Source organism: Protopterus annectens, chromosome 3.part1 (assembly GCF_019279795.1).
Source record: "Protopterus annectens isolate FY-2018-M chromosome 3.part1, PAN1.0, whole genome shotgun sequence".
Taxonomy (NCBI): Eukaryota; Metazoa; Chordata; order Ceratodontiformes; family Protopteridae; genus Protopterus; species Protopterus annectens.
The window spans coordinates 80,045,832-80,063,251 of NC_056732.1; the positions used below are offsets into that span (position 1 = coordinate 80,045,832).

At 41.3% G+C, this 17,420-nt stretch overlaps 1 protein-coding gene across 2 annotated transcripts in view; it reads right to left on the bottom strand.

Annotated features, from left to right (window-relative positions):
- Nucleotides 1–2,217: 2,217 nt before the first annotated feature.
- Nucleotides 2,218–17,420, bottom strand: part of TATDN1 (TatD DNase domain containing 1) — a gene marked incomplete at its 5' end in the record, with an annotated part of 159,822 nt that continues 144,619 nt past the window's right edge. For both annotated transcript variants that reach the window (XM_044066594.1, XM_044066593.1), the window contains 1 exon segment: nt 2,218–2,393. In XM_044066594.1, coding sequence (XP_043922529.1) covers nt 2,365–2,393 — 29 coding nt within the window.

Below are 17,420 nucleotides of genomic sequence, written 5' to 3' on the forward strand. Positions count from 1 at the left end.
GCCTATGCCCCTTGTGATCAATCGCAAACTAAAATCACTGTTTACTGTCTGTCCTGCTGCTTTACCATTCAACCTTGCAATGCTTCATATTATTGTCCTCCACTGCTTATTCTACATCCTCATGAAAAATAGATATGCAACAGAAGAAAATACTGTTGCTCCCCTTTGTCATTTTTTCTGTATTTCTATGCGTCACTTCCCTTATATGTGCTTCTCCTGCTTGCTTTTTTCTGCACCTTCCCCAATAGCCTAGATACCAAATTACCTACACAGCTGCATCACTAAACTAAAGTAAGAAGTTGTATATTCCATATCCATACACATATTAAAATGCTGTGCAGAAACAATCACGTCTTGGACTACTACTACCTTTCTCACGTCATAAATTCAGTGTGGCAATACAGCTGGGGAGCATCCCTAATGCAGTTTTTCTTTACTCAGCATCCATACTAACAGTACTCATATTACTGTATATGGTGCACTGCTTAGCAATGAAACATGGCTTTGGGGATCTTATGACCATAAATGATAAAAAGGGTTGTACTGCGTGGCTCCTAACATATAAAACAGACTAGAATCACTGTGCTTACCACTAAATCTAATCATGGGGACACAAGAGAAGTTACTTCAAGTATGTGCAATTCCAAGATGGTCTACCTATGACTTTCAGGGAGCATATAGGTCATGTTGTTAAAAGACAGATAATGAGCTTGGCTTATAAATTAACTCAAAATATTCATTCTCACTATTTCTGTAGCAAAAGTGATCTTCATACTCTGCCTTGGAAATACCATGACCACCTTCTTATAATAAAAATGATCTTTACAAAACAGTGAAATGCAAAATTTGTAAAAGGGCTTCTTCATGCCACAGTTCTCTCCTGGCATGTTTCTGTTGGACCATCCTTCAGATGAACATATGCTGGTTTAATATCAAGATGTCAAATATACAGCCAAAACTGCTAACAATGTATATATTTACTACCAGAAATTTATAATACTTGACAGCCAGCATAGCATATCAGCAACCTAACTTGCAAGAAGTGATAAAAAAGCCTTCACTGCTGCCAGTGCTAACTTTGAAATTAGCTTCTGGTATCAGAAATCTAAGATTACAAGTCACAGGTCACTTTTTCCAGTAAGTTTAAAACTACCTAATCTGGCACAGATATCATTGCCATATCACTGAGACCATGACATGACAGTACTTTCAGAAAAGTGTAAACCTATCTTAATGAAAGTACTGAAAGGTGTAAAATGCATATACTTCAATACATATAACTACTTACTAAGGCCATGCAGCCATGATTTATGCTTGTGTTCCCCTTTATGCACCACAGCACACCAAGTAGTATATAAATCTGACATCTGTACTAAATACTACTCAAGGAATGTTTCCAGCTGTATATGTACTGCACAATATTAAACTGATGTGAATGTTCACATACAGAGCCTTCATGCATCTTTCAAAAATGTCTACAATCCCTGACTTTACGTCATAAACAAGTGAGATAACGCATAAAGACAAGCAGCTCTGCTATGCACAAAATAATGGTTCTAGTGAGACAAAAAGCCCCATAAGGATTCCTACTGTTTGCAATTTGCCTTTATTTTCTTTGCTACTTGGGCTATTTGATTCTCTCAATTTACTGCATGTAGCTATTTGTATCACTTTGCATTTTACATGAATTTGCTCTACGAACATGCCCAGATGTAAGGCAAGCCAATGAAGGACACATTAACGAAAGGTTGCCATGAACTGTGATATGTACGGCTTTGCTGAAAAAATCATACAGTTTTCTCTTTTTTGTTTTAATAAAAAATTTTAAAATCAATGCAGCTGTCATAAACATGTGCTTCTTTAAAACCAAAGCAACAAGGATACCAATGTGGCAAATGGAAAACAGCACCCACATCAATACTGCAGTTTCATGTTTTTTAAGCCTTGTTTTTACTCCTACCAACCCCATTACAAGATAGCCCAGACCTTAGTTATAACAAGTCAGATGCTTATCTGTCATTCTTTGTCACTGTACAGTTTCAAAGATGATGCACAGCAATCCTGTTTTCCTTTTCTTTTAGACAGATGGATACTAACAAGCCCTGTATACCGTCAAAGCAGGACTGCACTACTCAGCTATTACAATCTTTGCTGTAATACTTCAATATATAATTTAAAGCAGATGACTGGAAATTAGGATATACTGGCAAAGAGGTATTCATTTTTATTTTTTTATTGCAATTTGTTTTCATAAACCACGGTATTCTTTTGAACAATAAATTTCAGTTTACAATTTATCCATAAAGAAAACCTTCAGTGTATTGTTGTACACAGTATTTGCAAGTTCTAGTGCATCTTCTTCTCTCACTGCAGCCATGATCTCCAGAACTTGACTAGAAGAAACAAAAAATGAGTTTATTGTTCATTGTTCATTATACATAAAACGTATCACACTAACAAAGATATTTTGAGAACCTGACCTTTCCCCTATGAAAATTAAATTACTCATTTTATCAAAATAAACTTTAGACGGCTGTTTATATGCTGTCTACCACAAGTAATGCTGCTGCTAAATGGATGAATTCTGAACATCAAGCATGTAATTCAAATCAACAGTGAGTTCAAAACAGCAAGTGTGCAAATCAAATCAAGACCACATTTCTTAAAAGAGTGCTGTAACTCTCGGTTCTTCAGTCGCATATGCTGGTCAAGCTTGTAGACAAAACACTTCTATCGAACCTGACTTGCACGCAACATTGTCTATGTTCTATTTTCAGTCATTTCAATGCATTCCTCCGGCTACACTTAAATCTACTACCCCTCCACCATGTCTCAGATACAGGGTTCATTTTCCAACTCTCCCATTCTCTGCACATCAAAAAGTCAAGAGATAAAACCTGATGGTGACATCTGGCAATTTTAAGTTTCAGCTTCTCAAAATTTGAAAGGTTTCTACATCACTCTATAGATTGAATTACTTCTCCAATACTTCATTCCTTTAACAATATAAAAAGGTTTACTATCAAAACTTCGAACTAAAAAAAAACAAAAAAATTGAATGGCAAGGTCAAATGCCTGCATATTAAGTAGGTGAAAATGTCGAATCTGATGAACAACTTGATGATTCGACATTTTTGTCAAATATCAAACGTGAAGCCCATATAGGAGCAAAGGTAAGTGTAAATACTGCAAATGCACGTTTTTGCAGAGAAGCAAGCCCCCCTGCACCCCCAACAAATTGTATATTCCAACTCCGATATCGCAGTACAGTGAGGAAAGGGATACTTTTCCCAATCCACACTGTACCATGATCTCTAGTCATAACATCAAGTACATATCAGTGAATGCACAGTTGCATTCACTGATATGTACTCTTGCTCTCATAATGTTCGGCAACAAAGAAATCAGCCAACTGCTGGTTAGTATTTCCGTGTTCGCCAAACCTACATTCTAAATTTTGATGCTAAACCCATAAAAAAGTTACTCACCATATCGGTTAATATATGAGAAGTCCTTCTGTAATGATTAGCTGATAGAATTCCCTCTTCTGTTAGCCTAGTTTGCCACAATTCAGAAGTTTCTGTAATCCTCGTGCTTGGGAACATACAGGTCCAGCCAGTGTACAATGTGACTTTATTCACTGTCCTGGAACTGCACATTCAGTACTTGTCTCCAGTTTGACCACCATGCAACAAGCAAGCATAACTTGAAAATGAAAAATATAATGCAATGTTACTAATTGCCTGACTTACAGGTAAATCTCTATCAGTAGATGCTGGATGGAAGATAGCCACACAAAGGAAGATGATGGGAGTGTAAGAGGGATCCACTGCAGAATGACTCCTCATCAACAAAACACATATAGTTACACCATATTAGTTGACCTACAAAGAGTACTGTCCTTGATGAATCTCATGACTGGGTTTGTCCTCTCCAACATTAAGCATCTTTTCTGAAAAGTCCTGTAATTGGGGACAAACACACACCTATAACAACACATTGCCTGTAGTACAGTGTTAACTATATACACTCACTCATCCCCTGCCAGTTTGCTTCCTTGCTACTAGCAAGCATCCATTTGCAAATCAAGCAGACAGAAAAGGAAGAGCATCCCTGACTCACAAAAGAAGGTCCTTTTCATAGCTCATCTGACAAGGTGACATGGAATATAAAGAACATACGCTGCCAACATACAGACCCTTACTGATGGGTTCTGTGGTTGGCTAGAATCCCAAGCAGGAGCCAAACAATTGTACCAGGATCACCAAGAAGGCTGAGCGGTAGAAAACACCTAAATGGTGTAAAGCCAGGGGCACAGACCAAGGATGCTGCCCAAGAAGGAACTGTCACAAGCCCAAAGGGCTACTGCAGTCACACTGGAGATAAATAGAAGCAGGCAAAGTTGCAGCCTGGGCTAGCAGGCAGAACATCCATTGGCACAATTGAGAGTCACACTGGAGATAAACACATAAACAGAAGCAGGCAAAGTTGCAGCCTGGGCTAAAAGGCAGAACATCCTTTAGCACAACTGAGACTCAGAGAGGTGTGGAAAGCCCTAAATTGAAAGAAACAAGCTTTTCATCAAACGGAAAGAAAAAAAGCTTTTTTTTTCAATCCTGCTTAAATATTTTAAGTTGCATGTGTAGTGGCCTGTTATCTTGTAGCTTCATTTGCATTATTGGAAAGCTTATGTTTATACACTATACTGCACTTCTATCTCCGTTTAAGTAGAATTTCTTGTAAAAACCGACTGTTTTTATTTTATACCCTGTCTGGGGCCTTAGTCTTGTAGTTTTATTCGCAGTTGTGGTTGAATTGTAAACTACTGCAAAAACTGAGTCTCATTTATTCATTACTACACTTTTTCCATAAACAGTGTTACTGGTAGAGTTCTGCATAGTCTGATGCCTTAGACTGCTGTAGAATTGCAGTAGGGACAGTATCATTTATTCTGCACCAGGATCATGCGTCAGTGCTTTTACAGTTGTTTATATTCCTGTTTGCTGCCAACAGTCCTATACTCAATCATTAAGCTGCTTAAAGTTGCATTCCAGTGCTGCTTTGTTTCTGCCCCACCCACCACCGAGATATTAAGCTAAAATTTCTGAAATTCTAACTTACCTGGGGTCATTGACCTAGGTCACAGTCACAGGTTTATAGCTCCAGTATTGGCATTATTTGATTAGATTGCCATTGTAACGATTTTTTTTTCACAAACCCTCACACCCTTTTCCTGTTGTGGTTTCAAAAAGCTGTGTTTGTGGCTTCTGCAGCTCTGACCCTTATAGTAATCTGACTTACAAAGTCCTTCCCCTCTTTCATTGCTTTTTAGTCTGTTGTGTAAGCTAGTTAAGTACTTCTCCCGTTGTTTCCATAGATTCATAATACTGACTGCCCACCCAACCTCTCATGCACCGCACCCTAGCAGCTCACCCAGTAAAGGATATGACATCATGAATATTCACTTTCCTAATTTCTCTGCAGCCCATTTAGAGAATATGGGTATACTGAGACAATGTACCAATTGTCTAATGTTCACTGACAACCATTTAACCCTTAAAGAAACAAAAACACTACGGGAAAATGGTTATACGCAATGTCGCTGGAAGAAAAACTGTTGCATTCAAACATAACAATCTGGTTGTCAGAAACACACACTTTATGCCCACCACCTATAGTACGCACCTCACACATGGAGCTGCTGAGGCATTTAAATGCAATTTTCCCAAGCCCCAAAGAGTTCACAGACTTTCGACCTGCAAAGATTATCCTCAGAAAACCTGAAAGCACAACAGAAATACCGCCTAACACTGTACATACATCCACACCCATTAGAGCCTCAACTACCAAGCCCAAAAGGCAAACCAATACACTACAGTCACAGGGGACTCCATTGTGCAACATACAGATGCCCCACTCACCAAGTTGAATGAGGAGAACATAAGAAGAAGTTATGTACTCACCATAACGTTCCATCTGAGTAGGTAGCTTCATTTGTCTGCAACCTGTGGGGTCTTGGATCCCGGAGCCGCAACTTGTTTCATAGCTAATGGATCCTCCATGACCTCAGATCGAGTTTGCCCTCAATATGTACCCAAAAGGGTATTCCAACTAACATAGATCCGCTAGTACATAACTAATCTGAAGTAGGGACTTCATTTGTCAGCAACCTGTGGGACAGAGTCCCCAGCTACCTGAATCTTGGGTGGCCATCATGGAAGGAGCCAAAGGATGCTCTCCCTCTAGAAATCACGTCCAGTTTGTAGTGGTTAATAAAGGTATGAGATGAGGCCCAAGTGGCTGCTGAACAAATATCATCCAATGGAACTCTAGATTTGAAGGCCGCAGAAGTAGAGATGGATCTCCCAGAGGCTTGGTATTCTAATAGGATACATTGTGAAATCCAGAGTGATAGAGATACTTTTGATATTGCTTTCCCCAAATTAAATTTGGCAAAGGAAATGAACAACTGGTCGGATTTTCTATGTCCAGCTGTTCTAGGAGTATAAATATGAACATCTAATGAGTGCAGCTTGTACTCTCCTTTATTCTGATATTTAGGAAAGAAAACCGGTAAATTTATGGATTGATTTATATTGGTTTCTGATGCTATTTTGGGAAGGAAAGAGGGATTGATCCTGAGGTACACTCTGTCCGGATGAAAGATCAAATAAGGAGGCTTCACAGAAAGAGCTTGAAGCTCCGAAACTCTTTTCGCAGAAGTAATGGCTACAAGGGATGCTGTTTTCCAGGACAAGTATTTGAGATCTACTGAAGCAGCAGGTTCAAAAGGTGGAGCAGTCAAGGCTTGAAGAACTAGTGAAAGATCCTTGAGAAAGGTTTTACACAACTTGGCCGACATCAAGGGCCCTGTGTCATGTCCCACATGGTAATGAGAGATGGCAGCCAATTGCACTTTGACAGTTGAGCAACTAGCACCTTCCTGAAAAGGGTTAGGAAGTCTAATATGGATGGAAGAGGAGCATCTAGATTATGATGCTCCACCCAGATGGAGAAACGCTGGTGGAGGGCTTATGCACTGCCACAAGGATGGCTTTGACTGGTGAAGAGATACCGGGAGCCCTAACTAGGAGTGGAACTGGAGCAACCAAGCTGTCAGCTTCAGATTGTCCAGATTTGTGGTCGGTGAGTCCGACGGATGGAAGATTAGATCCGGACTGGGATCCAGAATCCAAGGGGGATTCACTAGGTGAGACCACAGGTAAGGGAACCAAATTTGCCAATGAGGATCATCCTAGGCTTTCTGTAAGAGTTGCAGCATCAGGGTAGAGGAGGATAGGCACATGCACCAGAGTGTCTCTAGAATCAGAGCAAAGAAGGTGTTTGAGGGAAAGGCAAAAGATCACAGCAGGGTTGCCCCATATTGCAAATATCTGCTTCGCTACTAGTGGGTTGAGATGAGTTTGTCCGCTAGGATGTTGGCTGCAATCAGAAAGTGGTTGGTGGAGATCCTATTCCCACACTCATCATGGTTCGGCATAGAGGTGTTTGTTGATGTACCACACAACCGACATGTTGTCCGACTGAATTGCAATGTTCCTACGGGAGGAGATTCTGAAGTGCTTGCGTACAGCACCGCTCTCATCTCCAGGACCGCCCTGTCTGAATAATGGCCCCCCCACCCGAGGCGAGGGCGTCCGTGGTCACCGTGGCGAGAGGAGCCACCATAATAGAGCCCTCCTGCAAGCCTTGCTGATAGCAATGGGGTGATGGAGAGGAAAAGACAGAAAGGACCATTGTTCTAGAAGGGTCCAGTTGCAAATCAAGTCGCTCGGACGTTAGAAAGGCTTGTAGCCCAGAAAGGATTTTTGATGGTGATGCCTACAGAGAAAAATCTCTGGCTGAGCAAAGTAGATGCCTTGTTGGGGCAGTCAGCAACCAGAGTCTCAGGTTAGAATGTGGTAGCACGCATCCTTGAGGTCTATAGAGCACACATAATCGCTCTCCTTAGAAGGGGAGAATAGATTGAAGGGCACCAAAAGAACCTGGAGTAGAACCCTAATCCAAGCTGGTCTTGGGGATGGACTCTCTGATCGGGTGGTACGGGAGGGTTCTTGAATTTGGGGATATGAAGTATGGGATTTTGTACCACTCCTATGCCAGGTGCTCTCCAAGAAGCTTCCGACTGCCTCCAGAGGCTGCTATGCGGGCCAGTCAGAAAGGTTCTCTGGACCCAAGTTCCGGAGCCCCCTCTGCCCTGGGCGGCAGGCTGTCCCCCCGGGCAAGAGGGCCTGGTGCAGCAGCAGAGAAAGGAGTGGAGTGCAGGTCCGAGCCAAGACAGGGGCCGAGGGTCCGATGCTCTCCCCTCTCCACTGGCTGTAAACCACTCTCCTCTCTCTCCGGCTCTCCCACTCAGATCACCAGATCATCGGTGAGATCGAGAACGGCGGCCGAGAGGTCGGCAGGGTCAGCAGGGGCGGGGATCCACCAAGTAGTACCGCTCCGTCGGCCCCCCCCACCCCTGGCTGGCCTCTGCCTGGCCGTTGCAGAGTTACCAGGTAGCGTAGCTGAGCTGAGAAATTGAGCGAAAAGGAAATGAATGAAGCGGGCAAGGGCGCTCCCCACCTCCCATCCTGGGCCTGGATGAATCTTCGTGATCATCCGTCCAAGTCTGCATCAGACATGCCACTGAGGCAGGCCTGGAACCGATCTGATGACTCGATGGAGATCGGGCCTCCCTCCCTGGCCCTGGGGAGAACAAAGAGATCGGAGCCAAGGAGGAGGAGACAAGCAGTGTGGAGGAGAAGCCCGCTTAGCTGGCGGGCTCCATTTCTCCCTCCCTCCCCTGTCCGACGCTTACGCGAGTTTGAGGCCGCAGAGGGGAGAAGGGGCAAAGTGGCAAGCCACACAGCCTACCATGGGAGGTGGGGAGCAGAGGAGGGGTGGGAGGCAGGTCCGGCCAAAGGGTCCCGCCAGGACTTCGACCTCTGCTCTTTCATGCCCCCGGGGGGGCAGCTGCTGCTGCACACACAGCCTGAGGTGAGAGGTGCCCAAACCACTGAGGTGACACGAGTGTGTGTGTAGCCGATGCAGCGGGAGAGAGCTGGCACACACTCGAAAATGGCTTTTTGGGGCTTGGGGCCTCAGCCATAAGAAAAAGAAAGTGTTACACACACAAACACACAGGCCCCACACAACACACACACTCACTAGCTAGCCAGCGAAGGAAGGGAAAAAACTAAGTAAAAGAAAATTTATACTACAGGGAACTAACTCTTACACACTTGAAAAAACTTTTTTTTTTTTTTTTTTTTTTAATCAATGGAGCATCCTATCCACAACAAGCTGCAAACTAGGGTCATGGAGGGTGGGAGGGGATTATGGGGTGAGGGAGGCTAGGAGCCCGATCGGATCAGCTATGAAACAAGTTCCCCAAAGGTTGCTGACAAATGAAGTCCCTACTTCAGATCAATCAGTTACCTATCAGGAGTCAGGATCTACCAAGTTATGCATACACTCAGGTCACTGCACCACAGATACCACTACGACTTAATCATAGCTTTGAGTTTTTCTAATCATATCAACCAGTTGGTTAATGATGGTTATACAACTACAGGTTGTATAAAAAGATTTATAAAGTCTATAAAATCAGTAATGATGAAGACACTGTTAATTACATTAGACCCAAACTTGAGTATGGAATAACAATATAGAAACCTTAAAGGAAAACAAGCATGAATAAACTGGAAAGAGTACAGTGGAAATATACCAAGGGCATCCATGGATGTAAAAATTGAAGTCATTATGAAAGACTAAATATCTGAACTTGTACAGTGCCTCATAGATATTTAAGAGGAGATCTTACTCAGGTACATACGGCATTTAGAAACAACTACCTCTGGGAATGTTTGGGGTCATCAAAACATAGTAGAGAATCATCAGACAACCTATACAGAAGATTCTATAGCAATGAGAAGTGTAATAACTGGTTCTCTGAGAGAGTACCTGATGCATGCAATAGACTACCAAATTACATTAAAGCAAGCACTAGTTTTAGACATTTTTTAAGAACAGCCTAGACACTTATTATATGGGAACAACTGTTTTGGTATATTGGCAGGCTAGAAGGGAATTAATGTCCGTTCTTCAAATATCCGTTCTTCAAATATTTGTATGTATGTATAGTCTATGTAGGTGTAAATGACCTGAGACATGCCTCCCTATACTATATAGAGGCATTATGGAGGTCTTGGATTGTGTGTCACAGGTATGTGCCTAGCACTCAGCAGCATTCTACCTTCACCAAGGATGATGCCACAATATGAACAAAAGATGATGGACATTAATAATTGGCTTAGTTTTTGGTGTCATTCTAGGGGGGATACAATATTTGTCAGCATGGGGGAAGACAGGATTATAAAACCACATTTCTACCAAGGATGATCTATACCTGTCCCCTTCTAGGCTTTTGGCTAAAACATTGTCCTCCCCAATACAGCCTTTTTCAGGCAATGCCAAATTGACCGACCTAGCAAAATCTTCCCAAGAAAATCTAAAGGTGTTACTCCTTAATGCCAAGAGTCTAAACAAGAAACTCCACCTCCTCCAAGATCTCCTCACCTTGGAGGATGCGGACATCTACACAGTTATCAAGACATGGTTTAAAGCCACAGCAGTGCAAGGCTTTAGTGCCTTCCAAACATAAAGACCATTAACTACACAGACAGCGACTAAAGGTGGAGATGTCCAGATCTTCATCAATAACAAGCATACCTTCTAGGCTGGTTAAACAGGATGATGCACTGGAGAGTCTCCAAATCCAGATTACCAGAGATAAACCTCCCATACCATATCCTAGCAAGCTACAGGCCACCCTCTATGTCCCATGACACCCATAGCTTATACTAAGACCTACTGAGACACTGCCATTCAACAAAATACCATCCTCATGACGGACTTCAGTTATCCCTTATCTTACATTACCCAAAATTTGCAGGCACGGAGATTCCTAGACTTTGTAAACACAAACACCCTGGAATAGTTAGATCACACTCCTAACAGAGGTATAAACATACTGGACCTGGTACTCAAAAACATGGCAGAACACTGCCCCTACCCTCCAGTGTCTCATCCTCTGTGGTAAGGTCAAACCACAAACCAGTCTCCGTTAAAATAAAAAATAAAAAAAAAATCAATTCTGTAACCTCAATAGATTTTGTTAACTATTAGCAGCTACTCCCAGGCGAACTACCTTCTGTTAAGTGATAGTGTGTCAAAATTTCAAACCCAGATAAAACAGCAGGCTATGTGGAATTATTTACGGAAGCTCTATACAACCATGTCAGTGACTGAACAGAGGCTGCTGTACCTACCAGAAGTAAGCCCTCCCAAAAAAAAAAAAAAAAAAAAAAAACACCTCTCTGGTAAAATACAAAATTAAACAAGTTGTACAACAAAAGAAAAAAAATCATAGCTAAAGTAACACCAAGAGACAAAAACTCTCATCAAAATGAAGACAACTAAGAGTATTAATTAAGTCCAACAAAGCAAATTTTGAGGTGAAGATGGTGTCCCAAGGAAATGACAACTATAAGGCTTTCTTTAGTGATGTCCAAAACCTCAAAGGCAACACACAACAGTGTGCCAAACAGTTGGTAAATGGAGCCACGTGGAACAAGGAGATACAGGAAATATTTTGGCTAACCAATTCAACTTCAAATTTACTCCCCCCAGGAAATACCATCTAACATAATCTCTCCAACTTCTGACAGGAAGCAGGTCTTTGATGCTCTCTCTAAGGCCAATGATGCAGTTTCAGTGGGCCATGATACTATCCCAGGATGCCTCCTAAACAGCCAGAAATATGACCAGTCTGGGCCACTATTCAACCACAGCCTCTTCACTGGCTTTGTGCCACATGAATGGAAGACTGCAACAGTCCCTTTACACAAGAGTGGACCATCAGCAGATTCCAGTAATTACAGCCCCATTAGTCTTGTATGCAAAACCATGGAAAGAATCATCATGGAAATGGTTAACAATGACATAGGAAACCTTCCGACACTGGACCCAACCTAGTTTGGTTTTGTCAAAGGCAGGTAATGCCTACTGAACTTGGTGGACTTCTTTGACCACCAAGGAATTGGATAAAAGTAAAATGATGCATACTACCTATTCTGACTTAGCTTAAGGCATTTTATAAAATACCTCAATCAGACATTGTAAACAAACTCATGGAATTAGGTATAAACCCCTATGTAACTTGCTAGATAGTTCCTCACAGACACGGCCCAAGTTAGGATTGGAGAAGTCATCTCCACAAAGAGGACAGTCACCAGTGGAGTCTCCCAGGCCTCTGTGCTGGGTATGCTACTCTCTGACATCTAGTTTTCAGAAGTCAAGGGCCTCTGGCTAACCAAGTTTTCAGATGATTGCAAGCTAGGGGCAATCACTGAACTCCACTAAGATACTAACATCTTACAGGGAGGTCCAACACAGACCAATGACTGATGCTAAAGCCACAGCTTAAAACTCAATGCCAAGAAATGCATAACAGTACTTTTTGGGAAGTCAGCCACTCATTGATAGCACACCCCTAAAAAAGTAGACGCAGTAGTCAGGGATTTGGGGACTCATGTAGATAGCAACCTGGCTTTCTACCAACATATGTCTAAGGTTGTAACAACTGGAACATCCATAGAGGTTCCTTACAAAAACAATACAGGGCATAAACACAGTGTCTTATGCAGATCATCTCAAAGCCCCATCTTTATACTCTTGTTTCCTGCAGACTGCTAGCAGGTGATTTATGCCTGGATTACAGGGCATCCTTGGATCCCGCCCTAATGGATCTTTTACATTTTCACAAAATGAAGATTACCAGAGCTACCAGATCTAAGGATTTAAAATTTGCTTGTGACATAAACAGGACATGTTGGAAGGACAGGTACACATCTCAGAGTATCCACATTCTCAGGAATAAACTTCCCATTCACGTGAAGCACAACACTTCCCTAACCCTATTCAAGCGCAACCTGGACTAGTGGATGGGAAATTGGAAATCCCCCCCCCCCCCCGATACCTGTGTTTCTGATGGACAATGGCACCCATTAAATCATGCACCCCTTAAAATAACCTACAAGACACAATAACTGAAGAGATACATTTGGGTTGCATGGCTAAGTTTATAAGGTCCTAGTGGTCGTTAGCCTAATATAAATTTATGAACAAACAACTTACTTCCCTTCTCCAAAAAGGGGACAAGGGTAGTTATCAACACACACACAACACACACACTCATAGCACTAGGAGAACACAAGCCCATCCAGTCCAAACCATTTGCCAAAGATGGCACTGCCACTATCCCCAGAACTCAAATCAGAATCCAGAATGAGCTGTCCTAAATCTTCTCAACAGCTCCGACCCTCATGCCAAACCAAGGGAAGAAAGACCTAAAGACAGAAGGGCATGTGGAATACTGGCAGAGAGTGCAGGAAATGGAGAAATAGAGAGAGAGAGAAGGCCCTCCCTCACTTACAGAGAGTGGGTCTGGAAGGAAAGAAAGTACCCTTAGATGAAGACCAAGCCACAGGGCAGTGGGAAGAGTCATGTCTTTTGAATAAAAAATTCAAGCTACATAAAGAGAAAACGTCTGCTACGAGAAGACAAAAATCAACAGTTACTGAAGGGCTTGCCAAATCAGCCATGGTCAAGTCACCATCCCACCCTATCGGGGATGATGGTGCAGAACGTACTTAGGCACCTATAGGGAGATGGTTCTCAGCAATGGACATCTCAAACATTAGCAGCAAAATGGCCAGGAAGGGACTATGTGCCCGTTTGCCTCCACCAAGGACAGCTATTCTCCTGAATAAATTGAAAGCTTCTCCAAAACACCTAACTCATACTGCAAAGGGCAATCTGACTAGGTAGAAAGAAGGACAGAAGCCCCTGGCCAGGATGCAGTAAGAAGCTGTGGCTCCCCTCAAAGGGAAGGCAAGCCTGATCAGAAGCAGAACAGAGCTCCCATAATCAAGGGGCAAGACTGATTCACATCCACACATATCCAGCAAAGAAGGTGTGGACCATAAGAAAGCCCTTGAGGATAGCCAATGACATGGAACAGTTGGGAAAAGGAATACCAAAAGAAGGACATTAGCCACGCAACTTTTCTTTCAGACCCGCTGACCTAGCAAAAAAGGAGAGGGTTATGATCCTCCTGAAGACTAGCCAGGATTTGACTGTAGGGTTCCCTAATTCCAGAAATTCAATCTGATCCACCCTCGACGGAAGCTGCTAGCCAGTAGGGGGGGAGGGGCTAAGAATAAAGCCCTCATCCTGGAAATAAGGACTCTTTAAGGGAAGGAGAAAGCTCCTAGATTTCCGGTCATCTCTCTCTCTCACAGTGTGAAAGAAAAGCCCTCTGCCAAGTTGGTATGGCAGAGCACCAACCAACGGTTTTTGCATGGGGGGGGCAGAGCAGATAAGACCCTCTTCAGAAGGCAAGGAAGGCAGACACAGGAGGAAGAAAATGGGTATTGATCTAAACTGTCCTCCTGCTTTTGAGCTATCAGCAGAAGATAATCTGCCACATTGGTTATGTATCATGAAAAATACAAAAGTCCCTACAGTCATTAAATATAAAGTGGGGTTGCTGTTTACCCAGCCTCTATGTAATTTTGAATGAACAGAGTTTTAGAATATTAGTCATGGACACCATCTCATTCAAGTCTGGGTAATTGCTGGCATCCAATTTCAGTTGCCATCATAACTTCCTTGCTTCCATCTTCCCATTGTCCTTCCCAGGGATTTTATTCCAGCTTATCCAGTGCACAAAGTAAAAAGTGATGCATGGGATGGTTTCCAATGTGTTTAAAGAGGTCATTGTCACTATTTCCTCTTCTGATATCATACATCCATTCCCTCAAGGTCTTTTCAGTCTTTCTTCTAGGTTCAAATGGTTTCTTTTTTGATGGAAATTTTTATAAGCAACTTAGAGGCACAAAGATGGGAGCTAAATTTACTCCCAGTTATGCTAATTTATTTATCTGTAGATTTGAGGAGATTTGTCTTTATGGGGAGCCTTATTTTGTAGATTATGTTGTTTTTATACATGTTTTATAGATTATTTTTATAGTTAAAGATTCTCAGGAACAATTCGTTAGTTTTATGCAAGTTATTCAAAAGAATTTGCTTTGTCTTTTGTGTATAATATTCAGAGGAATACGGTTCATTATTTGGATGCATTAATACACATACTTAATGGTGACATTCACTTGACTTTATATAGGAAGGATACTTCAGTTAATACTTTTTTTTTATTTGTCTCAAGTGTGCATCCGGGTCACCTTATTACGTCTCTACCGTATGGAGAAGTTTATAGAGCGAAGTCCTTATTCTTGGAGGATGATAAATTTCAGGAAGTGACTATAGATATAGTAGCTAGATTACTGACCACGGGCTATAAGCATGATCTTTTGATCTCTACAAGGCGGAAGGTTGAGGAGTGTAGGGTAAAGGTGTACTATAAGGAGTGCATAGTAGAAAAGTTGTGAAAGATAGGGAAGATCAGAAGATATATAGTTTGTAACCCGTTATGCCCCCTTTATAGAGGGGGTGGCACGTACTCTTTAGAAACATCGGTACATAATGATGTCTGATGAGATATTTAGAAATGTAAAGCTTAATATCTCATATAGAAACTCTGCCATTATTGGGAGTCAAGTGGTGCATACTGGGATGAATTATGAGTTTAGTAAAGGATGTATGATTTGTAAGCATACAGGAAAAGATGATATTTATATGATTAATGATGGGTTATTTGTAGTTCCTAGGTTGTATAATTCTTACCAGAAGATGGTAATATATGGACTTGTTTGTCCATGTAAAAAGTTTTGTATAGGAAAGACAGTGTGACAGGAGTATATTAGAGATATCAAAAATAATTCACTCACCAGTCAGGTTGCATCCATTTTTTGGAAAAGCATAATAGTAATTCTGATTTGTTGAATTTTTTTTTTATTGTGCGTGTGTTGAAGAGTTGAGAATTGTATTTGAATACCTCTGAGGTTTTGTTGTGAAAGGAAACAATTTTTACTTAAGATACACTACAACTTAAGGGGCTTAATAATGAGCTCCTTATAAAGTATTTAGTTTGATTTAATTTAATTTAATTGAACATTAATTACATTTAAAGCTTTAATTTATATGTTAGGGTATATGGAATAAATGTATTATGTGAAACACTGGATATTTAATTTATGACATTACATGCCTTTTATATAAAAAATAAAAAATACTAATAAATTTTACCTTGAAAGTGAAAATAATACTGTATGTGAAGTGTTTATATGTTTTAAGGGTTTGCATGTTTTGGAGTTTCTTTATATGTGTTTATTTCTTTAAGTGTTTCAAGTTCTGTAGTTTGAACAAAAGTGACTGAATCAATTAAGTGTAATTGGTATATATATATATATATATATATATATATATATATATATATATATATATATATGTTATAGTATTTTGAAGGCTTTTTTGAACCTAGAAGGCATAAGCCAAGGCATTAGTTCAAAGTGTTGTAGTTCATTGTGTATATATAATAAAATCTGCTTCTATGTGCCAAAAGTAACTGATATTTCGGTGAAGTTTTGGTACTTGGCTTTAAATATGAAAGACGTGTTTCCAATCTTCTCCGTTTTTTCTTGGACATTCTTGGCATAATACCAGGAAAATGACTCCCCCTGGAGCCAAAGTTATAATATCCCCTGGCTTTAATACTTTGCTGTTTTAAAGCTACATGGTCACTTTCATAAATGTGCTTGCATAACTAGTGCCTACTACATGTGAAGGTACCCCATTTATTTCTGTTGTTACTTATATCCTTGTTTTGTCCTTCCAAACGGTCTTTAAAACTTTTTCTCATTTAAACACAATATTGAGATTTTACCTAACAAGCCCTCATTATTCACAAAAGGCACCAGTTTCTTCACACTGTATGAAGGATGGCCTCATAATCTACATTACAGGTCATGACAAATGCTTTATTACAGTGTTTTTTTTTTAGTCAGGCACTCATTGATTTCTCTCTAATAAGTGAACTGACACATTACATCTTTACTGTCAAACATTAGGAGGGGCACTGGTCTCAGATCCTTCAGAGGACAGAATTCAGCCTGAATCTCTAGCTGGTCCCACTCATGGGAGTTGTGGACCTCTGTCCAAACACCTGGAACAAGGGAGGAGACTAAATGAGCTTCACCACCTGCTAGTGAAGCATCTGCCATCAGGCAGTGTAATAGTCTCTTTCTGGGAAGTCCCCACACCAAAGAGAAGTCCACAAGGACATGATGAGTCTACAGTCCCAGACAGTTCACTGCCTAAGTTTGCAAAAAGAATCATGAAAACTGTGGCTGCTGTTGGGCCAAGATCTGCAGAAGGATCCTAAACCTGGACAGTCA